Source organism: Pezoporus flaviventris, unplaced genomic scaffold, assembly GCF_033815535.1.
Source record: "Pezoporus flaviventris isolate CSIRO_AGI_PZ_B2104156 unplaced genomic scaffold, CSIRO_AGI_Pfla_v1 ptg000072l, whole genome shotgun sequence".
Taxonomy (NCBI): domain Eukaryota; kingdom Metazoa; phylum Chordata; class Aves; order Psittaciformes; family Psittacidae; genus Pezoporus; species Pezoporus flaviventris.
The window spans coordinates 519,374-547,321 of NW_026892620.1; the positions used below are offsets into that span (position 1 = coordinate 519,374).

At 38.3% G+C, this 27,948-nt stretch overlaps 1 protein-coding gene across 1 annotated transcript in view; it reads right to left on the bottom strand.

The window, feature by feature from the left end:
- The window catches only part of UXS1 (UDP-glucuronate decarboxylase 1), a 61,695-nt gene that overhangs the window by 7,448 nt on the left and 26,299 nt on the right, over positions 1-27,948 (bottom strand). Inside the window, exons 6-12 of the mRNA XM_061472636.1 lie at positions 26,133-26,313; positions 18,016-18,120; positions 16,611-16,670; positions 14,450-14,571; positions 4,615-4,734; positions 2,617-2,660; positions 1,207-1,267 (exon numbers count right to left, since the gene is read on the bottom strand). Of these exons, the coding sequence (XP_061328620.1) occupies positions 1,207-1,267; positions 2,617-2,660; positions 4,615-4,734; positions 14,450-14,571; positions 16,611-16,670; positions 18,016-18,120; positions 26,133-26,313 (693 nt within the window). The remainder of the gene's footprint in view (positions 1-1,206; positions 1,268-2,616; positions 2,661-4,614; positions 4,735-14,449; positions 14,572-16,610; positions 16,671-18,015; positions 18,121-26,132; positions 26,314-27,948) is intronic.

The following is a 27,948-nucleotide window of genomic DNA, read 5'->3' on the forward strand; positions in this document are numbered from 1 at the left end:
TGAAAAAATAAAAATTAACTTTGACAAGCTCCATACTAATTAGAAAAGTTGCCTTCCATTACATTTGCCTTGCTAATTCAATGTATGTGGGGGGGGCATCCAAAGAAAATCAGGCTGTAAAGAATGGGCAAATGCACTTCCATCACTGTAAAGGCATATACCACTCAGCAGCCTACACAACTACATCACAGTTTGAAATCTGGATTCAAGGACTTTGCTGAGTGGAGGACAGATGATATAATGAAGTATGCTAAATTCTCACTTCATCCAAAGTTAGGAAACCAAACTAATTTAGCCGCTAACAATTGCTTCCACATTTCCTACAGCTTATGTATCAGTATGTATAAGGACTACTTGCTTGCCTATACAATATTCCTTATTTTTTTCTCTAAACAACTTGCATGTGAACTCCAGATCAACATTTCAGAACAAAACACTAAATGAAAAGCTTTACTGTTCGCATTAGCTCACCTTCATCAAAACTAATTCCCTCCATCCTTAGCTTTTCTTGTTGTAAAACTCTTCTTTACTATATCTTGTTTGACTTACAGCTGAATATCTAGGTACACATAGATTTAAACACTGAGTTTTCTGGAGACAAAATGTGATGGGGTTTGATTGGATGGAAATACAGAAATGAATTCCTGACCACAGTAAAAAAGGAAATCTAGTGAACAACTAACTGCCTTGCAGAGTTGAATGTCTGACCTGGCAAAAGTTGGCCTACACAGAAATGACCAAGCATATGCATCCTTTTTCTATTCTTGTATCCACTGCTGAGAGTAAGGTGAGAGAACAAAAATTTTATTAGAAAAGTTAAGTTCTAAGTAGCCTTAATCAATATTAGAAAATTATACCATACAATTCTTAGTGTATTCTGCAGGTCCCCCATGTTTTGGGTTTTTTTTTGTTTGCTGTTTTTTCCATTATTTTTTAAAATTATTCTAATTACATAAATCTTTTGCTAAAACAAATGAAAAATTCTAGAAAATGTATCCATTTAGCCTTTTCTTGGAACTGTAAAGTCACAACATCTAGGGACTTACTTATAAAGAGAATACATGGAAGAATATATTATTCCTAATGGAAAGAATCTTTTTGCTCCATTTATTTCTTCTAGAAATCAGCAACAGTGACAAGGAGAGAAACAGAGGTGATGTTGGCCACTGCACAGTAAACACAGTAGAGTGGAGGTCTCATACTCACCAAGTTGACAGGACTGCTGACATTGCTGTTCATCAATGCCACCAACCCGTTCACAAGATCGCTATAAAATGGGAAGAACAGATTGAGGCAATTTCCACTTCCCTATAAATAATATTCTTGTCTAAAAAGAGAGCTGCCTCCTCAGAGCTCCAATAAAGCAGATCAGGCAGCAGTGTATATACAGTGTATACTTCAATGGGTGCATGCTTTCTTGTTTGTTCCACAGTCCCTGCTGATGTACTGAACTGGAGGTTAGTCTGAAAGGGTAATTATCATTGGGATGAAGTGTCTATAGTTCACCTGACCATATCAAAGACAACTGAAAAAAAAAATAAAATCAAATTACCAAAACACAATTAAAACTTCTTCTTTCCTCCAGTATCCAAGCATATTTAGAAGGGCCATTTCCAACACATTTCAAACAGAACAAATTGTAATACAGAGGAACATGACACACTCCCCTTCCCTTTCCTTGCAGTTTGTTGTTTGAATTGTCTACTTGTTTCCTAAGTTCTTAAACCAATTTTGTTAAAAAACAGTATTTCACAGAATCACGGACTGGTTTGGGTTGGAAGGGACCTTAAGATCATCTAGTTCCAATTCCCCCCATCATGAGCAGGGACACCTCACACCAGATCAGGTTGCTCAAGGCCCTCTCCAAACTGGCCTTGAACACTGAAAGGATGGAGCATTTGGTGTTACCTCCCTCCAGCAAAATAATCCAAAATTATTTTGGATTATCAGCAACAAGCTTAGCAACTTGCCCCCGGACATACAAATCCACATCCCTTTCGTTATGACTTGTAATCAGGAACAAAGTGGCTACTTTGAACTGACGGAGTTTCCACAATGTCTGTTACTGGCTGTTATTACTTTCAGCAGAGGGAAAGAACAGTCTTAAGCAGAGAATCATTAAACCAACCCAGAAGCCCGGCATGGATTTTTAGTTAGCATGACAGAAGATTCTGAGGAACAGATTCTCTTTTTCGTATCAAAGTACATTGCAGTATTGCTAACATCACAAATACCCCCTCAGGAGGTTCTGTTCCCAGGATGGGGACGTGTGAATGTACCGCACACACTGATCACAACACCCCCAAAGACACGAGGTGGCAGTATTGCATTAAAATGCAAGGAGTGGCAAACTGCTCAGCATGAAAAGCTTACCTACCCATTAACTGTCTGTCTCTTGACAGGAAGAACACATTAATATCTCAATTCAAAGTTCTAAACCAGCTAACGTTTTGTTTCTTGGTGCTTTTAAAAGCTTCTGTGTCTCCCTTCTGAAAGTAAATCTGGCCTAAGAATAAACAAAATTTCTTTGACTAAAATGTACATGCATGCAAAGCTGGCCAAGCTCAAAGAACCATCAAGTAAAGTAAATATCATACAGTTACAAACAAGGCTTACCTGACATACTGGAAAGCTCTCGTCTGAGTTCCAGGTCCATAGACCTAAAACCAGATGAAAATTACAAAAGTTACATCAACACAGAAGTTCTCTGTTGCCCAATTACCTTTTCCTCACCACTCTAGAAAAATGTCCCAAGGACAAACACCCGAGGCACAAGCTCAATGTTACAGGAATGGAAAAAGATGTGCCTGCAGAGCCTTTGGCAAAGTATCAGTTCTTTGAAGGTCTTCCTCCTCTCAGACATGGCTCCAGTAAACAGATCTGTAGGCATTTTATTAACCAGAACTCTGCATGTAGGAAACATACTCAGGGATGTAGGACAGAGGCATGGTTTGTCCTCTCCTGAAATACTGGAAGAAGCTGCAGCATACACGCAGCCAGAAAAGAGAGCCAAATGTTTAAAGCAAACTCAGACTACTAAGAAGTGGTTATGATTAGCAATTTTTATTTGCTCTTAACAACAGCCAACTTCAGAGACTACCAAATATTAGTGGTCTCTAAAAAAAACGTAAAAAAAAACCCCACAATACTGTAAGCATTTAAAGCAATCAGGGGAGGGGAGGGGGGATTGCTTGGCTCTAAACAGTATTATTTGGGGAAATGGGAGGCAGAATAATTTCTAGAGGATGAGACTCCCAAAGTCACCTCTACAGACTCATACCAAAATCTTAAGAGGGGAAAAAAATAAAAAGGTTTCTCAGGTTATGCACTGGCACTTTGGAGCAAGAAACATGCTGAAGTTCAACCAGACATTAAAGTATACTTGCAGTGTACATAATGGTATCAGATAACATTATTTTTTTTCCACTGTTTGTGGAAGCAGTTCCAGCCTGCGGTACTAAAGTCCCTAGAACATGAATACTTAAGATTGTGAAGGCTATTAGCAGGCACATTTAAGTGGTGAAAGCACTGAAGGTTAACTGGGAACACACACATCTTATCAACCTGCTACAGCAAAGAAGGTTTTTCGAAGGACAGAAGACATTTCTGTCTTCCCAGGGGACAGGAAAGACAATACAATTAGTATACACGTCATCGTTCGTCACTTGGTAAACCTGCTGCTCTCTGAGGCAGATACAGAATCAGGTGTTCACATTTTAGCAGGTATTGGGTAAGATCAGGGGTTTGAGAGTTTGCCCAGTAACTGATTCTGAGAGGAATGCACCAGGAAAGCACACTGATGGCCTGATGGACTCCCAGCGCAAACAGGACGCAGATTTTATGTACATAAATAGAGCTTTCTGCTTATTTTCTTTTAGCTTGTAGGGTCAGTTTTACAGAACTAAGTCATTTGTGCATGATTTCTGCAAAGTCATCTATGTGGCTACCTTTCTTATTTGCAGGCAATGGCTAGAAAATACAGTGTAGTTTCCTCCTCCTCCCAATTTGTTTTGGTATCTCCTTATTTTTCTTAATAAACCCTTCCTTTACAATAATACAAAGCATAAATGGGTGTGTTTGCATAGGCTAGAATATCTTCAAATTAAAGAGATGGTTCAAATGGAGTAAATAATCTCTTGAGAAAACAAAGAGATTGAGTTCATGCAGTTTCTAGAAAGGTGGACACTTGATACTCCTGTCAGCCAAATTCTGTGATGATACAAGGGGGATTTTTTTTTTTTCTCGCAACTACTGCTTATTGCTGATAATTCATTTTACTTGACCTGAGCAGCTAAACAACTCTCCCCTTAGTCCTTTCGTCATATTCAGTAATTTTCAACGCCAGACAGTTACTTCCTACAAAATGGTGATGTTGTGCAAAATATTCTATTTTATCCTCTATTATATTCTTGATAAAGTCTAGACAGCATGGTGGTTGCAGTAATAAAAAAAGCTCTCAATATTGCCTCCCACAGAACAGCACTGACTCCAGACTTCTGTGAGTCTGGGGGCAAGAAACCTCAGTGTTTTCCAAAATCCATTTTGTTTCAGAGCACATGAGGATAGGATATAAAGACAAACAGTTCTTCATGTCACTGAATGGCCATTACTTACTGTTAGTGGTTCTCCCTGGAGAGCTTGTAGGATAAAATTACTGACAACTCTACCATCATTCATATGCATTCGAGGACCAAAGGTATTGAATATTCTGGCAACCCTCACTTCAACTCCTTCCTGCAGGCAAAGAAAACAGAATTGTTATTACCTTAATGAAAGTGCTTTTTGTCCTAAAAGTGCAAATTAATTCTCCCTCTCCAAAAGCCTTCTTAAGAATCCCTCTTACAGCTTTAACAAGCATTGTTTTCTCACCATGAAATAACTTCTAAACTCCCCTCAATGCAACTGGTTGTAGTAGTGGGTACAGCAAGGTAATTTATACTGGTTCTCAGTATTTGTAATGCAAATTCTAAATCTGTGCTAGAACAGCTGATTATCTCAGCATGTGCATTTTCTTCCAGCCAGCAAGAACGTAAAGACTTTCCAATAGTACCCTTCCAACAGCTTATTTCACCTGGTACTTATCTATATATTTTGCACATAAGTGAAGTCTCACAATCACCAGACCAAGGTAGCACTTCTGAAGATCAGAAAAGTTGACCATGTCAGATAAGTATCTTCATGACTGCCATAACATAAGGGGCTTTGTGACCACTGCTACAATGTTTCTTAGCTCCTTGATACTTCGTAGGCTGTATAAATGCACATATTACAGTCCAGGTCTCTTCAATGGCTTAGTTTTTTCCAAGAAACGTATCTATCACTCCAGAAGCCCTTCCTGCAGAATATTCTGCAATTTTTCAAAGCAAAATACAACAAATACGTGAAACTGGAAAACTTGACTGGTCAAAACATTTTAACACTGAGAGACTGCGGACTGAAGTAATCTCTCTAGGCATTTTCTGTTTATTAACACTCATTTGGACGAGCCGCAGCTCACAATAAAGCCTCCAAGAAGGATGTTTGGCCTTTGTGTGCTGAAGCATGCATTTGGCTCCCAATGAGTTCAGAGCAGTGTGGTATGCTATAAACAGATAGATGCTATCATCCAAGAGTGATAACCACAAGGCAGGGAGAAAGGTGTCAACCTCAGCTCAGGCCTATGCATCTTCCTCATACTCCCCGTCCTCCACCCTCCCAGAAAAAGCCATCTTTGCATCAGTCGCAGGAAACACTTTTTATCTGAAGCAAACTTTGTGCTTCCGATTCAACTGAGGAAACTGAAGTCATAAAACACAATGCTCTGGAGTTGCAAACAGCCAGTTATTCCTTTGGAGGATTCACAGAGCATCTTGTATTTTCAATGCCTTTTACTAAGGTATTTTAATAAGGCTTAGACCAGTGCTTGCCATTTTCTTGGACAACAAGAGTGTGTGTGGAAGAAGTGTACTGTTTGTCCATCTGTGCCTGAAGGCTGCAGCTCATGCACTTCATTCAAGAGAAATCTGGAAACATATTTTTCTTCAAAGTAAACACACTTCAGAAGTACAAAAGAAACCTGCAGGAAAATCTGATCTTCTCTCTTGGGTCTCTAAGTGATTCATGAACACATGAAACCTCAAAGAAGTTTTGTGAAAGCAATATCATTAGCTTTTTACAAATGAGAGAAAGAGAAGCAAAAGGCACATTAACACTTTGGCTACTGGTGTTGAGAAATGGGAACTACCAAGTAGTGTACTTAAAGCCCAACACTTCCTAGTATGCAGAAGGCCAAACAACATCCAGTTCTGTTTAACTGCAGGTAAGGTTTTAGTTGCCGCTTTCAAATGTTTATATTTGCAACTAAATTGTAAGCTAACAGTAACCAGAAAGGTAACTATTGTGCCATAGGAAAAGCTACAGTCTTGGGTCTTTATCACACAAGCAACTTGTGTCCACCACAACATAGCCAAAAAAATCACCTCACAACATCCACCTGGCCCTGCTGAGAGGCCCTGAAAGGAGCAGGAGTCCCTTCCCACACAAAATTCATCAGCTGTGAACATATTCTTTATTTCCTGTTAGCTAAAAAAGCACAGCAATGTAACATGTCCAACATATAATTCCAGCAGCATGAGGCAGAAGCATTCCCAATGCCTTCCAAGTACCTGGAAACACATACTCTGACAGAGTTGCTGCTTTTTTCCTTTTGCCCAGCACTCTATCTTAAAAAGGACACTGGCTCCTTCAGGGAGGGAATGTGTTCCATGTGGGTTTTCCAGATACTGCCATTAATAACAAGTACAGAAAATGAGGCATTTGGAAGCTAGTACTCAAGTTAAAAATAGCTCATTAAACAATGCTGACAAAAAAGCCTCTCTGGTACTACAGAAGCTACAGCAGCAGCCTTGTTTTCCAGTACTGGCTGGAAACTAGCAAGGGATCTAGAAAAGAGAAACAACACATTCTCTACAGGCACTTACTCACAGCCACAGTGAATCGAGCATTTCTTCTCCCTTCTGTTTATTCCCCTTCCCCCACTGTAATGTTGTCTTTTAAAATGAAGAACTTTTTATTTATAGTGTCATCTAGCAAAGCTTTTCTGTGCATCCTACTGCTTGGAAAAATCTATTTTCTGTGCAGCTGAATTTTCACTTGCGCTTGCCAAAGTGGGATCTGTCTAATTATTAAAAACAAAACAAAACAAAACCCATCCAAAACCCCCCTTCTACGGACAGACTTTGGAGATAACAACTTGAAAATTGCCCTAAGTTTTCTTTCACCCTTTTGTGAATATCTCTTTTGAAGTGATCCTTTTTTCATGCTAATTAACTTTACCCCTTTTTGTATTAACTGCCTACAAATACTTATGGCACACTCTTACCTATGTCCTGTCATTCTGTATATCAAGAAGACGTTAATCATGACTGAACACCTCCACCATAGTCCCACTAGTGAAGCCAGTTACTTCCTCAGATTTGCAGCAGTAATTCACATACAATATGAGAAAGAAAAACTTCTTTGTCCCACATTTATACTGCTAAACAAAAGACAGTGTGAGTAATCCCTGACACGGAGATCAAAAGTGATCAACTGGTTTTTGTCCCCATGGTTTAAGGCTATGCCTTCTTATAGCAAATTAATTAGAGCAATTCCTTGAGCAATCAAAAAAAAGAGCCCGAAAACATGTTAATAAAATGCAGCACTGTGGGATAGCAAAACACTTCAGCTCACTATCATTTAAAATATGGACATGTTCACAGACACTGTACCTGTAGCGATGGAGAGAGAAGACAGAAAAGATGCAAGGGATACTTACAGAATATCTTACACAGATAGCTCCTCTGAATAATACTATTCTACAGCTGTCAGTCAAAAACTAGCATTAATTATCCAGTCTCCCCTGGAAAACACATTTGTCCATGGTCTTCAGCATGATTCTTTGCCACTTAGCTCTACAGGTCCCTGCTCCAGAAGCATCACGGATGCTGTAACATCACCTTAACTGGAAAAGACATTTTAGTTTTATGAGCCTTTTAAGACAAGGTATCTCCTCATGTTGACTGTCCCAGAAAACATACCAATACAGAATACAACTCAAATATAAAGAGGCTCTTTTAACTGCAACAGCTCAAACATATGCTGCAGCTGTAATTCATAAGGATATCAGGCAAGATTCTCTTGCTAATTAACCATACTTTTTGTAAAGTCTATGGACCTATCTGAACAGCAAGAATGAACTAGATTGCCCTGCATAAAAATATCAGGAAAGGGAAAGCCGCAAATGTCTCTTCTACAGCAGACAACTGGGTTCAAAATACCTAGCAGGGAAAGCCCAGACAGTTGCATGGATATCACCTTGACCTGCTAAAAATCTATTGAATTACTACGATTGCTGCCATCTCTTGCCTTCTTAGTCACTTTTTTACTGATTCACATATTTTCCCATGTTTCTGAGATCATCAATTAACTTGCAAGATTGTTCCCAAAACCCTGAATTGTAACCACAGCAGACATACTAGCACAGTATTCAGCAATATCCATCTGCGATGTGGTTAAGCTACAATACTCTACACTGAGGCTTGGTCCAAAGTACGTATGTACTGCCTATTGTATTAGCAAAATAAGATTTTGGTTACTAATAGATTTTTAAAACTGTTTTGCAAAAACAGTAAGGCTGAGATCTGAATTTCATAAGCAGTAAAGCCCCTAAACAAGCTAGGAAGGACAAACACAGTGACCTGAACTCTTATTGTGGTATAATGCAAGTCTCTGAACACAAACAAGGCATACCTCCCGTACTCTCACCTTATGGCTGAAATACTACCATGCTTATAGCTCAATGCTTTCCAGATTAGAGAAGCTACACCTTCTCTTTGAGGTCTCTTCATACCGTTATTTATACCTCCCTGCTAAAAATACATCCTATTTCTAACACTTGCCTCAGTTCACAGACCTCTTGTATGTACTGTACATGGCCAATGTAAACAGCCATAGGCCTGTTCCACCAGCACGCTGACTGCCTGTATTTGTTCAGTCCACAGCTTTGATAATCACTGCAATACAATCTTCCCACCTCATCTGGGGTTCAAGGTTACTTTTCAATTGTTAACAGTACAGAGCATATAGAAACAGCAAAGATACTAAAGCACTAGCAACACCACTGTGTCTGAGTACGGGTCTGAGGATCCAACACTTTTGTCCTGCTTTATTTTCATATAATTTAGAAAGTGTTGTTTCACTGCCAGAAAAAAAAAGCCTTAAATTATATCCATGCTATGTCTGTATTAGAAAGTTCTGACAACTCAGGTAAAACAATACTATTTAGAAACAGATACTTAAATAATGAAACTCCACTTAGAGAAGGACTCCTATTACTAATGCCCCAGTAAAACATCAGTTTGCATTTTCAGAATACTGTCTCAGTTACTGCAGTGTTCTCTGCTTTTCACCTCAATTACTCCAACTGAATGTTACCAACAGGTAGCTTTGGAAAACTATGCTACTTCTGCATTTGTACAGGACTAAACACAATGTTCTGGTTCACACACAGAGCTCCTACACAGCAAAATAAATTTTAACAGCTCTAATTATTCATTAGAAAGAGTGCAGAACTATTAGTCCAATAGCGCAGAGAAAACAGCAGCAGATTTTAGAAAAAGGGAGGACTACCAGAAGGACTGTACAAGCATAACCGGAACAAGCCTAGATTTTAATTCCTAAATTATTTAACTTTATTGAACTATGATGAAGGATTTTTATCTGTGGTTTCTTTTTTTCCAAAGTATAAAAGCCTATTTGTGAACCATGCACTTACAATGGTTGAAAGCAGCACTGTTTCCCCTTTCAAAGTGGAGCCAGCTAATCAGGAAGATAAAAGCAACTAACCACAAACAGTACTTGAAATTTTCAATGGAACCGCCACATTTATTGAGAACACTAATATAATTATGAGTGTGTGATCTCAGACTGCAGCAGAATGGAACTGTGGACAACTCCTTTCTAAATTTCCCCGACTTTGTATGTAACAACTCGGATGGGACACTGGTTGTGGTGCTGCACTTCAGGGGTGTCAATGCCCTCTCAGTCAGCAGTGAGAGGGTCTGCAGCATCTCAACTCAACACAGGCAGTGCCCATGGTTGCTGACTGCCTGCAGCATCTTACAGACTCCACTCTCCACCCTTTGTTCAATAATACTTCTGGATATGAAAACCCTCTTCATGGCTTCTAAAAAGCTAGAGGGTTCCATGACAGCTCTTATCACTGTAATTTAGCTGTGGCCTGGTACACATCCAACAGTAGCTACCATCTGTGTCATTAAAGGACTGTTGTCTAGGCTTTTGACCATTACCCTGAGGAGGTGCAATGCTTCCTCTTCTCCTCCTGTGCTGTCAAACCCACAAACAATTCAATTTCATTTTTCCACAAAAAACATCAATTCTGCAGCTTTTCTTAAGCAAAGTGCTAGCAAACTTCATGTGACAACACCAAAAAATAGTGCTGTGTGCTTAAATATACTCTATGTTGAATATCAAGGAAAGAAAACAACAAGCAATGATTAGGAAATACAGGATAAACTCCTGCAAGACGTTAAAGCAAACTGCTTTAATTCAACATAGCTATATGCTTTCTATCTGATTACTCAGTATCTATCTCATTCACTACTCAATGCCTTTTCAGTTGCAATTTAATCAACAGCTTTCATTACCCTTACATTTACATCAAGGCTTTTTATGATTGCTGCAACCAACTCAATTTGTGAATTAAAGATTAGGGGGAAAGTACAAGTTAATATAGAACAGAAAATCACCCTTGTGTTGCAGTTGCAATGCACTTCAATATTTAACAAAATTCAGCTTCAGTTTGCATGTGTTAATCTCTCACACTAATATAATATACTTCAATTCTAACATGTTAGAGGTTCTTGCCTATTAAAATTTTTTGGCACCTTGAACCTCCACAGTCCTGGTTACAAAACATTCTATAATGCAGACCATAACACTTTTCCACTAAAAGAAGGTTATAATTAACGTTTGATTGTGATAGCTCAAGTCACTTTCATATGTTTGTATCCAGTGGACACTTAATTGGAAGATCTAAGCCATTCTAAGACAATTTGAAAACTATCACATGTACGACTAAGCCCATTTGCTACCCCTGACGCTTGCAGAGTCACACGGATGATATGAAAAAAAGATGAAGAAAGTGGAAGGAGATGAACAATTTGCCCGCAACATTCCACAGTGACCTGAACTGTTGCTTCAGCTCTGGGGACTTTCCTTACAGATCAATGGCATAAGAAATTCAAACTAGTTCACAAAACACCCTTTATATGCTATGTGTTTAAAGTGCTGTGTATTTGTATTTACAACACACCTAAGTAAAAGTACCAGATCCCTGCCATGAAGGAAGTGTCAGATTCTGACTAGTATTTAAATCAAGCCAGAGATGGAGGGTACATGAATATTTTGATTTCCAGGTAGCTCTATAATTCCAACCACAATTTTAAAAAAAGTTAAATGTATACTGAATGGCAACTCATGAACAAGGCACAAAATTCACACTGCAGAACTATGTGCTGAAACTCCCCTCCTACCTTTTAATCTCTCTACCACACACACCCCATTTTCTCCACCTGGACATGCCCAGGAAGACTTTACTTACATTTGGAAAATGCTGTTCATTTTGGAAAATGATGGTATTACCTTATCTAGTAAAACGGAAGTTCTATGAAGGAGAAAAATTACTAGCTGTGTGATGGTATCACATCTTTAGCAAGTCACACATCTGTATATGAAGTTTATGCAAAAAATGTCCTTCAGGAGGACAGGGAAAAAGATAGGCAGAATAGTAATAAAGATAAGAGTACTGAAAGAAGCAAGCAAACAGATTGACAAGCTGTTATTATAACAGTTTCAAAACTATGCCTTGCATCTTGTTAAAATATAGTTTTGCATTGAGTGGCAAAGTTTTGCATTTGAATTAAGGCACTTAGTGAACTGGAAATGGCTTTCCAGGAGAGAGTGCTTAGCAAGCACTGAAAAAGAGACGAAGAGAAGGGAATTATGAATAGGTCTGAACCAGAGGATGCAAGTCTGTTCCTCGATGAAAAGGGCAAGGAACTAAAGCGGCCTGTAGCTTGAGAAAAGTTCCAGAAGGAGGTAGTTCCATTCACATTAAGGAACATGCTCACCTATGCTCTCCTGTGAATTTATGGAGGAAGAGCTGTTCCCAACAGCCTATGGCAAATATCTCTCTCAACCCACACACTCAGGTGCCTCACGTGGGATGAGGTGAACTTGTGTACGTGCTTTGAATTTATGAGCCCTGCTTTTCTTCAGCAAATATTTCACTCCCCACCTCTCATTTCAAGCAGATGCCTACATAGCACTGAATGCTACTACTGCCCTTGGACTCTTTGATAAGGAAGTACTGCTGGGCTTGTTTAAAGAGAGCAGTGTAAAGAGGAGATGAAGTCAAGAAATACTTAATTCATAGGGTCAAAATAAGTGAAAAGAACAATGTTGCCAGCAAAAAAGAGTGCACCAGAAAGGTCTTGGTCGGAAAAGCTACTGAGGAATTCTAACAGCTGTGAATAAGGAGTCATCTTTGACTAGATTCAAGAACTGTTCTGATTCAAACAGCCTGCCTGGAACTATAATACAGAAGTCAAATTTTATTTTATATTTTTTGGGAAGATGATTAGGTATTTAAAGTACATAGGAATGTGTGTGATGATTGAAATCTTTTGAAGAAACGACAACAACTAAACACAGAGAGAAGTTTGTTTGTTTCTTCTCTTTTTGAAGCTGAGAAGACCCTGGAAATATTTTAGCCTGAAATCATGTAAATCCAATTAGTTTGGGCCAAGTCACTCCGATCTGAAAATCCTCTTAAAAGTGTAATACTTATTTTCATAGAAGTCAGACCTTTCCTCCTAAAGTTTCCTCCGTTAATAACGGTGTAACATCTAAACTGAAAAAAAAAAAAAAGAACACACCCCCCCCACCCCCCCCCCCAGCCCCAAACCAGCTCAACAGTGTTTCAGAATATATATGAATACGGGACATGTTTGGGCAAACTTCACTAACCTATAATGAAGTACAAGAAATATCTCTTAGAGCTGCCTCTAAGACACATAGCTCATTTGCATCATGAGTTTTCACTTAATGCATGTGTGCACCACAGTTCCACCTTACAAACCTTTACTGTCCCTTGTAAATCCTGCATAAAATTTATGGTATAGTATCATGACTCATCTTGTGGCTATAAGATACAGTCCATGATTTTCAAAATGACCTACAGTCTTGCCTTTCTAAAGTAATACTGCAGTGTGTACCATTAACTTGCAAAAAAATACACCCTACAGGACAATAATGTCTCATAAAAAATACAATATTCAGGCCTATGATGAATATTTTGCTACAGTGAAGTACAGAAGATCATCCTGAACAAAAGCAGTGCCACCATGCTGGACCTTAAACGATTTAAGAGAGAGCAAAGGAGACACAAACCTCTGCCTTCTCTGTCTGGTAGAAGAGAAGAGAAAATTTACTACCACCTCTGTACTAAAGCACTATCCCTACAGTCTTAACAATTAAATTTAATTCTATGTTCAAGGTTTTTAAAAGCACTTAGTATTTCATCATTTCTATTCTACAGAATATACTACATTTGATTAGTATCTTTGTACATTAAGGTTACAAACACTGAGAAGCAGTGATATGACTTTAGTTTGACACACAGAGACAGCAATTAAATAAGACTCACATACAGGTAAAGAGTGGATGCCAGGTTAATAAGTGATGAGATTCTACTTGTTAATTATGAAACCCAGAGAAAGTGGCATGTATAATTTTACAAATATTTTAAATTGTATTTCTACCTTAGGTTACTGCATTTGTCTGAAAAAGTGCATTATATAGCTAAGAATTCATCATATTTTCTATTAAGGTCTGTATTTATCCTTACATAATTTAAAAACATTTCTAAGGTGATTTAAAATATTTTGCTCTTATATAGGTACTCACAGAAGAAGTTCCTAATTGTTATCTGTATATTCTGATTTCAATTATGCCATTAAGCATTCTACATTTATCAGTAATAGCCCTATTCAGCAAAGCCCTTCTCCGCACAGGTCCAACTTGAAACAACTCTTCTCTAGCTCCCAAAACTAGGAAGGTCACCTCAGTTTAACCTGTCTAAAAACTATGATACTGAAAGACACATCTAATAAGAAGAATAAAGCACATTTTCTTGTAGAACACTACTCATCTGAAAAAAACACAATAGATGGATGCTATAAAACTTTTGTATGAAAGAAAATGGATTTTGCAACTACAGTATGAGTTTTCCTAGTGAAGACATTCTCATTTCTCCTCTTCCACCTAAAATGCACATATTCCAGTTTTACCATACATTTAACCTTCATTAATTACAGAGAACCCATTGAATCTCATACAAGTTTAATACCTGCTTCATGTATGCATAGCACATGGTCTCTGCAACCCTCTTTCCTTCGTCATAGCAAGCTCTTGGACCTATTGGATTTACATGGCCCCAGTAATCCTCATTTTGAGGGTGAACTTCAGGATCTATGGGAAAAAATAAAACACCTTAAATGACCTTCTAGCAAAAAAGGTGACTATATATAATCTTCCAGTAGATCATCAATGCTATATAATTCAACAGCTTCTCTCTGAACTATGTATTTAAAAAACAATATGTTTCAACACTATTCCTTTAAAGCACTGGAAGCATGAAAGTGACACTTAAAGAAGATATGGCAAGCGAGATAACTGAATACAAGCAAACAACAGCCATCACCTGCTTTCCCCTAAAGAGTGTGTGAACAGACGATTAAATTTAATTCCTCTGCAAAACCAGACAATTTCAAGGACACAAACACGACTCTTATCTAACGTAATCCAGAAGAAATATTACAGATAATGTAGGCAGCATTTTTTACTGTATTTGGAAAAAACTGTAAAGCATTTTCAAGTTTTATAAAACAAGAAACAAGGAAATAAAAATGGAAAAAAAGAAGTATTGCATTTCTTAAAGAATGAAGAAATGTACCACAATGTACTTGCTATATCTCTTCTGGTTTATCCTAAGCATACGCTGCTTAGAGACATGATTACAGATGAATTCTGGCTGAGAGCCACAGAGCAATGGTAAATGCAGAGAAGTTTTATGTGATTATAAAAGCATACAACATTCTTAATAGGGCCCCAAAAGGTGTTGTAATCTGGAAGCCACTTCAGTTTCTCTCTCCTTTCTGGCAAAGGCAGCTCTACAAAGCACATGGAAACTCTCTATACAATACTGCTTTGAGAACTCCTGTGGAAACAGCTAACGTATTTTCTGACTGTATTTTCTGTCCTTCATTTCTCAGCAAAATTACTTTGCCCTTTTAGTCAGAGTATAATGTAAGTAGACTTGCCCTGCTACACTGAATTTATTGACACAACAAAGCCCGATAATGGAAATTTTCAGGTTTCCACTTCAGCAGACAGATTGCAGCAGAGCAAAGAGACTCCAAAACTCAAGCTCTTTTTTGCCTGTTGGTGCTCTGTTCCAGAATGGAGTCTGCTCATAGAGCAGTCCTTGGGTATACCATTTTATCCTGTGTAGGCTGACTATAGACAATCAAAGGCAAAGAAGGCGGCAGAAATGCTGCACAGGCTCAAGCTGCTTATTTGGTTGGCTGGTCATCTTGGTGACCTCTTGCTTAGGTATTTGATTTCAATCTTCTTGACTGAACTTAATCCACAACAAGTACATTCCTTGAGGTATGTTCTTTGCCCTTCCCCACTTTCTCCTCACAAAGCTTTGTGTTTTGTTACAAAGATCAGTATTTTTTTGTTTGATTGGATGCTGTTTAAAGACTAGACTCTTGCAACTACTGATGCTGAGCTGGGGGACTCTGCCTGCATACCTTCATTAATCTTGCAACACTGTTGTTATCAATTAGGCAAGAGTTCACAACAGCAGAAAGTTTCTCTAGTAGGCACATAGTCTGTTACATGTCCAAAGGAAGTTCTTCAGATTCTTCCTGCACCCAGCTAGCAGTTCTATCAGTCATTTTCTTACCAATTAACTTCTTACTAACAGTAAAAGATGTAAAGATATGGTAGTATTGCTGAATATTACATTTTAAAAGACACAACAGGAGCCTGCAAGCACAATGACTGTTTTCTTGGCTTGGAGGTTATGTCCTTATCTCTTTACACACCAGAGTGATTGCTAAATCGTAACAATACAGTTCATAAATGAATGGAGAGATGCAGATTTACTAATGAAATTCTCTTTCTTCACAGGTTTTAATTATGGCATCCTGATTTTAATTAAGAGTTCAACACTCAAAGTCCCACACAAGACCTTTGGAAAAAATAAAGAAAGACATAGGAAAGTTATATACAACAGTCCAAGTCTACTTCCACCACTCTGACTAGAAATTTAATGCAAGTACTAATGTCTACATTTTAAACAGTCAGAAGTACACCTGATAAAGAAATCAGGCTAAGACAGTGATGAAAATTCATCATTTTATCATCTGACAAATGGTTTGTAAATACTCTTTCACACAATCATATTTCAGGAGCTCTAAACACTCTTTTATCCTTCTTACCTCCATACACCTCTGATGTAGAGGCCAGCAGCAACCGTGCTCCAACACGTTTAGCTAACCCTACATTTTGGGCACCAGGGAAAGAACAACATAATTAGAACAAGTGCAGGTATTTTTCAGTCATGTTAACTGCTTCAGTGCAATTCTATTTTACATATTTTTAAAGATAATTTAATTTCTCTCACTAGATAAATCTACCTGTAAATCACATCCATAGCTCCCACTCAAAAGCTAGGAAACTTGAGAAACAGCGGAGCAGCACCCAGAATGAGATGTGTTTACTTCTGGGACTAAATTACAGTGAACCAAGATCCAAGGACTTAATATATTACACCCTAAATAAAGGCCAAGAAAGCATAAATCATTCCAGTTAGGAAATCCGGATCTTAAAATCATCACAATATATTATGATAACCAATGCTTAAAGATAAGCTACATAAAGAAAATCATACAGAATAACACGTTATAGGACAAAAATCAATCATTTTCCCTTTCTTATGCCCCTTTAAACTGCCTGGATAATCCTACCCATTACTCAAGATTATTCTGCACTCCATTTCTGGCCTTCAAGTTGGCATGGCCAACCAAAGAAAACGCTCACCTACGCTGTACAACTGTCTGGTACCTCAGTAGCTTCTAACTCACTTAATTCTCTGAATTGTACTCAGTTGAGTACCACTCGAACGAGAAACTCAGCTGACCTAATGTCTAGGCATTTTTTTGCCTCATAACAACTCTTAGGATCACTGACAACCAGTTCAAGTTTCAGGATATGCCAAATGGATAGGAGAAAATATAGGAAATAAAAGTAAGGAAGACTAGTAGGCCCATCCCCAGCATTCAAACCAACAGACAAAGCTGAAAATGCTGCCTTGAATTTACCTAGCACAAAACCAGACATTAAACATTCTTGCAGAATTTGCTAGCCAAGGCATGAACAAGAGCGTACAGTACTCTTGATATTCAGGGTTTACAGAGCCAATGATGTTTGACCTAGTTCAGTGTTTGCTGTGATGGACGGAAAGAGTCACTCATGTATATGTGGGAATGTTCCACTTTATCGAAGTGAGAAGTGCTGTCCTGAACACAACTTTGCTATAAAAATCCCATGCTTTTACCTGTTCCTATGACTTCTATAATTACAGCACACTCCATAGCCAAGTTACAGGCAGGAATTTCTTTTTCTTTGACAGCCAAGCTTGCATGTTGTCAGAGTTCATCTGTAGATATATTTAAAGAAGTACAAAAGTCTACAAAGAGGGACACCCCCTGCCTTATATTTCTTAAAGAACCATTTTTTTGAAATGTACAAATCACATGTGCCATCCTCCCCACTCCTCAGTAACTCTGTCCAGGTTATATTATGTCTAACTAAGTTAAGTAAGAAAAAAAGATTTCCACTTACCCAACATGTTTAATGTTCCAATAGTGTTGGTCTTCAATGTTTTTATAGGATTATACATGTAATTTGGAGGAGAAGCAGGAGATGCTAGATGATAGATCTGGTCCACTACAGAAAACCAGGGGGGGAAGAAAGTGTTGTTATTTTCCCATGTAATATATTAAATGAGAGAGTATTATAATCGAGAAACAAGTACTTCCTTCTGCATTTCCAAGCATCAGAACTCAGAACTTCCTGTATTGCTACCTATGGATGTAACATGAATCAAAGTTAGCAAGAACTACTAAAAAAAAAAAAAAACCAAACAAAAAACACCAGATGAACCCCAAATCATGCATAAGCAAATGCCAAAAAAATTTACAGCTAAGATCCAATGAAAGAGCGTGATGCTTAAGAACAAATCCCCTGCACCAAGGTCAACCCAAGAAAATTAGTGAAAAGGTGAGATAAGAATTAGAATTATAGGATGGAAGAAAGGGAAATTCCTTCCTTGTGTTACAAAAGGAAGTTTGTTTTTTTTTAAAAAGACTTGACACCAAAACCTGAAAGAACCTGGAGAAGTCAAGGCTAGCTGCTATTCTGACAGAAAACAATACTGCATGGCACAAGGCTGTCTTGCCCTAGAACAGGACACCATTGTTCAAGTGGTACACTCAAACATTTTCAACTATCTTCTGAGGCGTTTTTTTAACTAACAAGCAGTTGCAAATGACAGCGATAACAGTCCTCTGTTGGGTGTTGTAACAGCCTCACACAGCAAGTGCTGGAGGAAGCCAGCTCCCAGCTCAGGCTCGATGAAAGCCCTGCCTACATTGCTAATGCAACTGAAACTTTTAGGATTTTGTCTGCAACATGAAGATAGATAATTGTTATGTGTGACATGGAATAATTTGTCCTTACTTTGGTCACTGTTGACACTGTAGACTTAAGCAGTGAATAAAATTTAACACATTATTTTATAGGATTTCTTGCATTGGGGCAATAATGCAAAGGACACAGCATGGAGTACAGTTTAATTTGGCTATTGAACTTTGACATGCCTCTTACAGATAAGCCCTGACTGCCTCATATTATGCCTCTGAACATGAGAGGCCCCTTCTCATAGCATGATACTGTCATGAAATCAAAGAAAAGGGGCAGACTGGAAGCTGATAAAAGAAACATTCAGAGAAGCTGCTGACTGCTGCTTGCAGGTAACAGGTAATTTAAGCACAGTGGCTCAAAAAAATGAACAAAGCAATACCTGAAGTCACCTGCAGCCAACTCAAGAGTTGAACTCCGACCTGCGCTTTATGCTGTTTCTTTCTACCTATTCCTTCACAGCCCTTTCTAAATCTCATTTTAAACAAGCTGTGGTGCAATTTTTGCAGAGTGAAAAATGTTGCTTCAAAAGCACTGTGGTCTGTCAGTAATTCGTTGCCCAAACCTAGTCTGTCAAAGCAAAGTGGACACCTTCCTTCCTCCCCCCCTCCATGCACTTGGTTTTTGTTGCGTTTTAAGTATCTGCTGTATTTTACACACAGCAGCTCCTACAGCAGCAGTTCCCCTAATGGCACACACACAAAAAATCTTTCATTTTTGTTGAATACAGTTAGGCCTGTGTTTATTCAAGTGGTGATATAATTGTTAGCTAGAAACAAAGGCAAACAAAACACAAAACACCAAAGGTTCCTTATGACCTTCAAATTTATTTATTTATCTTTAAATAAGAAACCAAGTGTAATGAAGAGTCCTCAAAAAAAAAAAAAACAAACAAAAAAAAAGAAAGCAAAAACACAAACAGGAAGCACTCTCCTCCTCCAAGTCATTCTTCCTCCTTTTGCTTACCACCTGGCAACTGCTTTTAAATGAAGCAAAGAGAAGGAGCTGGGTGAAGAAGATGGTTTTCCTTGTCTGTAAGCAAGAACTACAGTCTTGCCTTTGTGGTTTGCCTCAATGTACTTTTTCTCATATGCACAAAGGAAAAAATGGACCCCTGCAGGTTGAAGGAGGTGATCCTGCCCCTCCACTCTGCTCTTGTGAAACCTCACCTGGAGTATTGTGTACAGTTCTGGTGTCCTCAACATTAAAAGGACATGGAACTGTTGGAACAAGTCCAGAGAAGGGCCACGAGGATGATCAGGAGACTGGAGCATCTCCCGTATGAAGACGGGCTGAGAAAGTTGGGGCTGCTCAGCCTGGAGAAGAGAAGGCTGTGTGGAGACCTCATAGCAGCCTTCTAGTATCTGAAGGGGGCCTATAGGGATGGTGGGGAGGGACTCTGCATTAGGGACTGTAGTGCCAGGCCAAGGGGTAATGGGTTCAAACTTAAACAGGGGAAGTTTAGATTGGACATAAGGAGGAAATTCTTTCCTGTTAGGGTGATGAGGCACTGGAATGGGTTGCCCGGGGAGGTTGTGAATGCTCCATCCCTGGCAGTGTTCAAGACCAGGTTGGATGAGGCCTTGGGTGAGATGGTTTAGTGTGAGGTGTCCCTGCCCATGGCAGGGGGGTTGGAACTAGATGATCTTAAGGTCCTTTCCAACCCTAACTATTCTATGATTCTATGTGATAAAAGGTTCAGCCAGAGCAGAACTATCAGATAGACAGGAGATGGGGCATTTGGCAAGTGTCAGATGGACATCTTCTGGGTCAAAAGGACAGGGAGCCAGGCAGCTCCAGGACCTTACCCTCTTGCCCAGGCAGGCATCTTTAGGGTATCAAGCCTCAGACCAACTAAAAACATCACTGGCTTTCCAAAATACTTAGGGAACACCAGACATTTCAGAAGGGTGGAAAGACTAAGTTTCTGCCCCAGACTGGTCACATTTGAGCCATCAAGCTGAAGATGTCAAGGGAGGTACAATTATTTCTCCTTGCATCTTCCCTCTTTTAACTGTAAGGTCTAAAAAATGCCTTTTTTTTTTGTCTCAAGATTTCAGCAGGCCAACCAGACATGCCAGACAAAGCCACCTACCTTATCTGGCTGACAACCTTGCGTGCAATTAGTTGAAAATAACTGTGCGGAAGGTTGTGCAAAGTAGATATGTAAGGACCAGAAAAGAACAAACAATAAAATTCTGCAAGTTCTGCATGCAACGCACATCAGGGGCTAGAACTTTGTAAGCCACTGTGAATGCAGCAGCAAGTAGTTTATCAAGCACAGGATGGCAGATTAGTGATAAATATGAAATAATTTTTTCAGGTTACAATTTTGCTGAAAGAAGAAAAGTAATTAGTTTCAAAATAGCACAGACATGGCATGAGCATTCAAGCCATCAGGAAATCTATTATTAACATAAAGTTTTAGTAACATATTGCAGGATCAAGAGCAACTAGAATTTGTCAGTTGTACCCTTTTCTATGTGAAAAGCTAAAAAAACCCCAATCAAACAAAAACCCCCAAAACCAAAAATCCCTGTAATGGAATGTGTAATACCCAAATCCAGACACAAATGTTAGGTCTTGTGTTTTCCTTAATGCTAAACAAATACGTTCAGGGTAACACCTTTTACAAAACACTGCAATAAAACTACCTTCCTTCATGTCATTCATCTCTGATTTTCAACTATATCACTGCATGGGTTCTGAATGCTTCCTAAGTGAATAATAAAGGCAGAGCCTATCACCTTTCCTACAACAGGAAATTGCATTCCTTTCTGTGAAGAAATGGCCTTAGTCTTCAATTTCTGCCTTTAACATGTGTCATGGTACCACAAAAGACTAAACGGGTCACTAAGTCCACTAACCACCTGCATCCATCATTGTACTTACTAGTCAGGAAGTACCAAGCAGAAAAGCTTTGATCAGAAGCATACAAACAAGTTTCTATGGCTTAAAAATATGGACTTTTCTTGTGACGAATAGCTATGCCAATTCCATTACTGTAGGTCAGGCCAGAGAAGGTGACACAGTGAAGCAAGGCATTTCTATTGCACTGAGCTAAAAAAAAAGAAAAAAGACTACAAATCCAAATTAATTTCCTTATGTTAGAAGTGTTGACTATAACTTAAGGCAAACTAGAAAAAAATCATGAAGGTTTACCATATTGATTGTACTGGAGCAGTTTTGAAGAGCCTCAGAAGAGACCTAGGCACCACTGCACTTGGCTCCAGAAAAACAAAATTAAGTAGCATATCTTCTGCCTTGCCATGACTTTGCCTAAACGTACAGTTTAAATCCTTCAAGTTGAATGTATTAAGTATCTGGCAGAGGGAATGAAGACTAGGGAAATAAAAATCTGGGATGGAGGTACTGAAGCAAAAGAAAAGCAATGTACTGAAGGCATTCACATAAAAAATTAGAAGCTGTATTTGTACGTGCCTTAAGTTACCTGTGAAATGACTTGGAGACTGAACAATTCTGTGATGATGTAAAAAAGTGTTTACTAAAATGTTATAATTTTGACTTCTGGAAGGCTGTTATACACAAGAAGGCTATAGCTTATTCTTTTGGCCAATTTTGTCAGACTGTTGGTTTTAGCCTTAAAGGCAACTCAGACCCAAACCCAGCAAAATCCTTACGAAAAAAAAAGCATTTTCAGTCCCAGTCAAGCCAATGATCTACTAAAAGTTCTATAAATAATGTTATTTGATATACCTATGCGCCTGTTACTAACAGCTTCATACCTTTTGAAAACTCTGAAAGCCCATCTCCTTGTGACTATGTATGCCACATGCTCACAGCACTTCTCTCAATTCACAAAATATGTTTTATTCTACCATTTTGTAAGCTTTTCAGTGAAAGTCAGGAAATCCTAAACTACCTTTGCATTCACAACAGCCACTGGAAATAGAGCCAGCATTTAAGGAATGTTTTGTCAGAAACTGGACTGCTAGTATTAATAAAGAAAAACAAAAAACAAGACCAAAACCAAACAGCTTTGACTGACCTTCACATCAATTATTACAATTAATCTCAGGACATAAGTGATGGAAGGGTCAACCTTACCTACTACTAACAAACACTTCTTTCACATCATGTTACATTAGTTCAGCAGTGTACTTGCTTTTAACAAGTCAGTCTTTGAGCATGAGAAAGGAACTGTTCTTTACAAAAAGAAATTACCTATTTTGCCTCCAGCTGCCACTGACTGCAGGTTTAGAAATACTGTACTGATATTTTACCAAGAGCTCCTCTTTAAAAAGTGAAACATTGGAGGCTATCAACAAAATTCCTGCAACTGTGCTCCTTTGGTTCAAAACCAAAGTGGACAGTGTGATCCAATTAAATTGGAAAGAAAAAGGATAATCTCTAGATAAGGATAAGGCTCTAGAAGCCTTATGTCTAAAAGCTATTTCTTGAGGACGACAATGAACATCTTTCCAGGAGAAGAAAATCTTTAAACTACATTTTTTATACAATGACAAAAGTATTCAGAACATCCTGTGCATTTCTGATTAGGAAAATTAAGCCAGTACAACTGAGCCAACTGTTTTCCTTGTTCATTTCCTCTGCAGCATCTTCAGGCCTGTTTTTTTTCAAATTTGTGAAAGGAGTAGGAGGAAAAAAAAAAATAAAAGTTTTTTTTGGGGTGGGGGTTGGTGTTGGGTTTTGTTCAGGGTTTTTTTTTTGTTGTTTTGGGGATTTTTTTATATCCACACATATTCAAGCATAAACATATTTCACAAAAGAAATTCATAATTTGGTGGCTTTAAAATTCAGTTGTAATCCTATCCATTACCCTGAAGTGGGGTAAATCACAGTAACACCAGATCAAGTATTCATTCTCATTTGTTCTCCGACTAGCACCTTTGTGTCTTTATACTACGGTTTGCAGGAACATGAGCCACAGTGTTCTGAAGTAACCATCTTAAGGAGCTTGTAATCTTGAATGTAGAGAATGGGGCCGAGAATAAGGTAAGGTGGATTTCTATACTTTTTCACTGATAATATAGAGTAATAAAAGATTCTTTTATACACCACTAGGTTTAATAGGGTTAATATGACTATTAGGCAAACTAATCCCTTCCCCCCCGCCATTTTCTGTCTTTCAAGACTCCTAAATTACTTTCATTCCATTAAAGAATTCGGGACCTTTGTTTTTCCACTTGAAAAAACTTAAGTGAAAGCTATGCTCTTGTGCATTTTCTACTGACATCATCTACGAATGCTGAAGCAAAGGAAATCCTGGTGGTGGAGGAGAAAGTCATTCAGCACTATAGTCAACTACAGTTATCGCAGGAATAATAAATGTGTGTTTAGGTGATTTATTACTGTCTCTGGCCAATCTAGATTAAGATCCAAGAATGCTGAGTGCCATGTCATGTAATGGATCAAAGATAATGACTCAGACACGGCAGATTGTGCGTAGGCACCACTGTGAAGCTAAAAAGAAAAATACATCGAGAGATTTAGTGGAAGCTATGTGTCTTGAGACTAAACTCACTTTCCATATCAGAAGTGCAAGCATTGTTTTTTCTAAATCAGGAATGAAGTCTCTCACAACTAAAGCACCAATTATCCTCTCTGGAATTTAAGTGTCAAACAACCTTATATGATCTTGTTTAAAAAGGACAGCAAATAAACAGGAATTCTTTAGATACAAACCTCCTTTTGTCATAACAGTCATTCCAACTTCTATTTACAAGTAAAAAGGAGAAACTAGAACTAAAATGTATTGATGCATATGCCAACTTCTTAATCTGTTACAATAACTATGTTTCACTGCCTAATTTCTGCCCCCCCCCCCCCAGATGGACTATAAACTCTGCAACAAAATTTTTATCATGTACATATACACTAGTATATCAAAGTTATTTTTTTTTTTAACATTTAGCTGCACCAGCTTTAATCTACACTGTTGGAGGATGAGAAGATACTCAATAAACTACCCACTGAATAACATGTTATAAATTGTCAGTAGAAAATGGGGAAGTGGTGTCTTAATTACATAGAACATGGGAGAAGTAGCTGAAGGATGTCAGAATTCCCATTCATTAGTGCCTAATAACTGGGCAACAGAATTAGCAATGATGATAATTCCCTGAGAAGGTCCCAAATGTGATCAGTCAGCAAGAAGGTAACACAGGGGAAAGATTAGGAAAGCTGACAAAATGAACTGGCTGAGGTATAAGCTACTAGCACCTGGAGGCAATTAATAAGATCCTAGCCCCATTATCCTGTCAGTGAAGGAACAAGTCTGAAGCAAAATAACATGCAATAACTGAACCAGTGAGCTGTCAGAGCAGAGGACGATGTATTTGCAGGACTGTTTCAGTACTGGTGTCAGCAATTCATCACAAGCACTATAATACAAGAGATGCAATTGCTAGAGGTTTTCCCTGTGAAATACCACCTACTAGAATTCAGAAAGAATTTAAAAAAAAAAAAAATCCCCCCAAAATACAACCCCAGATACTTTATTGTTTGTTTAAAAAAATCCAACACCTATATCGCAACAAAGTTTTAAAGGGATGGAGCAAACCCACCAGAACTGCAGTGTAATTTGAGTAACATCTTTATCGATTCACTATACACTTACATACTCTCAAAGAAGTTTATAAATGCATGTCTCTTTCAAATGCAGCTATGTTATGCTGTTTTACAATCTGGCATAACAGTCTGAGTTCTTGTTTTTTTTTTTGGTTGAAAATTGGGGAAATTCAATGCTGCTATTTTCCTATTCTAGAGGCTGTGCAATGCCTGTACCTAAAGTAGGAGCAACTTTTCCTCACAGAAGACACTTAAGGCAACTAAGCAAAGTGAGATGATTTGCCTTCTGAAAGAGCTTAGTCTCCTCTCAACTGACCACACACAGTTGCAGCCCTGAATTAAAATTTCTCAGCTCATGACGTATCCAGATCACAGACAGTGTGTATAACGGGCACACAGGGACACGGTGCAATGGATGGGATAGACAGACTGACTGATTGTCATTTTGCCTTCTCGGAACCAGTCACATTAGGAAGTTTTTAAGATTCTCTTCCTCCTGTCCGCTCAGAAAAGAACGGATTTCAAAGACAAAAGTTCTCTGAACCTCCCACTCCACACTGGTCACAGAAAATAGGCTAACAAAACCCAAAGCATATTGGTATTAGATGAATTCCAAAGTCAGCTCATAAATTTCATTTCTTTATAGACATACATACTTAGGAGGATAAAGCACCATAAAGTGCAGATACCAAACAGAGACTACTCACCCTCAATGTACAGGGGCTCAACAACATCATGATTTATCAGTTCGAAGTTCTCATGACCAATCCAGTGCTCCACATTTCTTTTCCTGCCCGTAAAGAAGTTGTCCACAACTGTAACCTCATGGCCATCCATCATTAGTTTGTCAGTAAGATGAGAACCCACAAACCCTGCTCCTCCAGTTATCTGCGTTAGGACAGTTGGTATAAATTTCTTTTTCTTTTTACAGAAACACCAGACAAAGTCTACAAACATGAACACAGAAGAACAGTAGCTTTCAGATCTTTGCTTACTCCAGGGGAAATAACTCCATTTCCATGCTCATTTTTTTTCCCTGATATTTACAGCATTTAAAATTTCAAGAGAAATGCTTGACATGTTTCATCACTGTTGGGCTAGAAGTTCAGCTAACCATTCACCTAAAAAAAGCCTATCTCTTTTTCAGATTAGATTATTTTCTTTTTTTTTTTCCTACAAATTGGATTGTGCCCTTTTATGCAGGATCAAGGCCTAAAAAGACCCAAAAAGGTAAGAGGAGAATTTTCTGCAATTCTTATTTCTCAGAAGAAAGATGACAGAATGCCACATTATTTTCATGCAAGATTTATAATATCAGACATGTCAAATCCAGCTTTTATCCAGTTTAAATGGAAGAACATTGGTTGTTCCAAGTGCTACAAATTCTTTCACCCTTCAGGAAAACAGATGAAAGGAAGTATATTCTTTGAAGACCTCTCATTTGAGGTATCTGCTAAAACCAAAATTCCTCTTTTTGTGCTTCAATGCATCCATATCCCACATCATTCTGGCCTGAAGTGGTCAGGCAGTTGGTCTAGATGATCGTAGTAGGTCCTCTCCAACTGAAAATACTCTATTCTACACCACTGGCTCTGCTATCCAGCATTTGCCTATCTTGGAGCTTTAGGATGTTTTACTGCAAAAAAATAAGCAGAAATGAAATATTTAAAACCTTGTACTCTTGTTCCATTGCAAATGCAGAAGCAGTGAGGAAGTTCATTACGCTTTTCCCTTTCTGGACCTCAGACTTTAACAGCAAACTAAAAAAACCCCATAAATCACTAACTCTGTATTGAAGCAGTCAACAAAGTAAGCAGAACTGAAAGCTGCGCGACACATCTAGCCAGACATACCCAAGGAAGCAATTATTTTCTCTGCATTTCACAAGCTGTTTTCAAGAATGCACTCATAACAGATCACCACTCGCAAAGAATAAATGGACTTGTAAAAGCCCTGTGTGGCATTAGTTACATTACATGACTGCATGATCAAATTCACATTTTGAAAGTGATTCAGCTCTTGATCTCCATTCTTCAACTGCAGTAACATGCAGTGACAACTAACTAAGCAACAAAAGGACAAGGTATGATTGTCAAGCAAGAATAGATGGTGTGCTACAATGACAAAGTACTGTGTTGAAAAGGATGTGGATGCCTGAAGATGCACTTTGGGCTAGCCAAACCCTAAACATTTCTCCTGTCCACCCTTCCATCATCTACTACTGAAAAAGTCAGATTAGTAGATTTATTAAAAAACTCAAACAAACAAAAACCCACCAATAAAAACAAACCCAAAACCAACCAAACCTAGAAAAGATACAAAGTCAAAGCAAAAGCTATCAGAAAATGGAAAAAAAAAAACCAAAAACCAAAAGAACCCATCTGTTTTCTTCTGTAAAAACTTGAATGCCCACATCTTGCATTCTCACACTTGCTTTTCTTATTTAAAATGCAGGGCCACCACTGTGTCAAAGACGCTGTAACTACCAGTTAATAAAAGAATCATTTAGTTGGCCTATTTAGT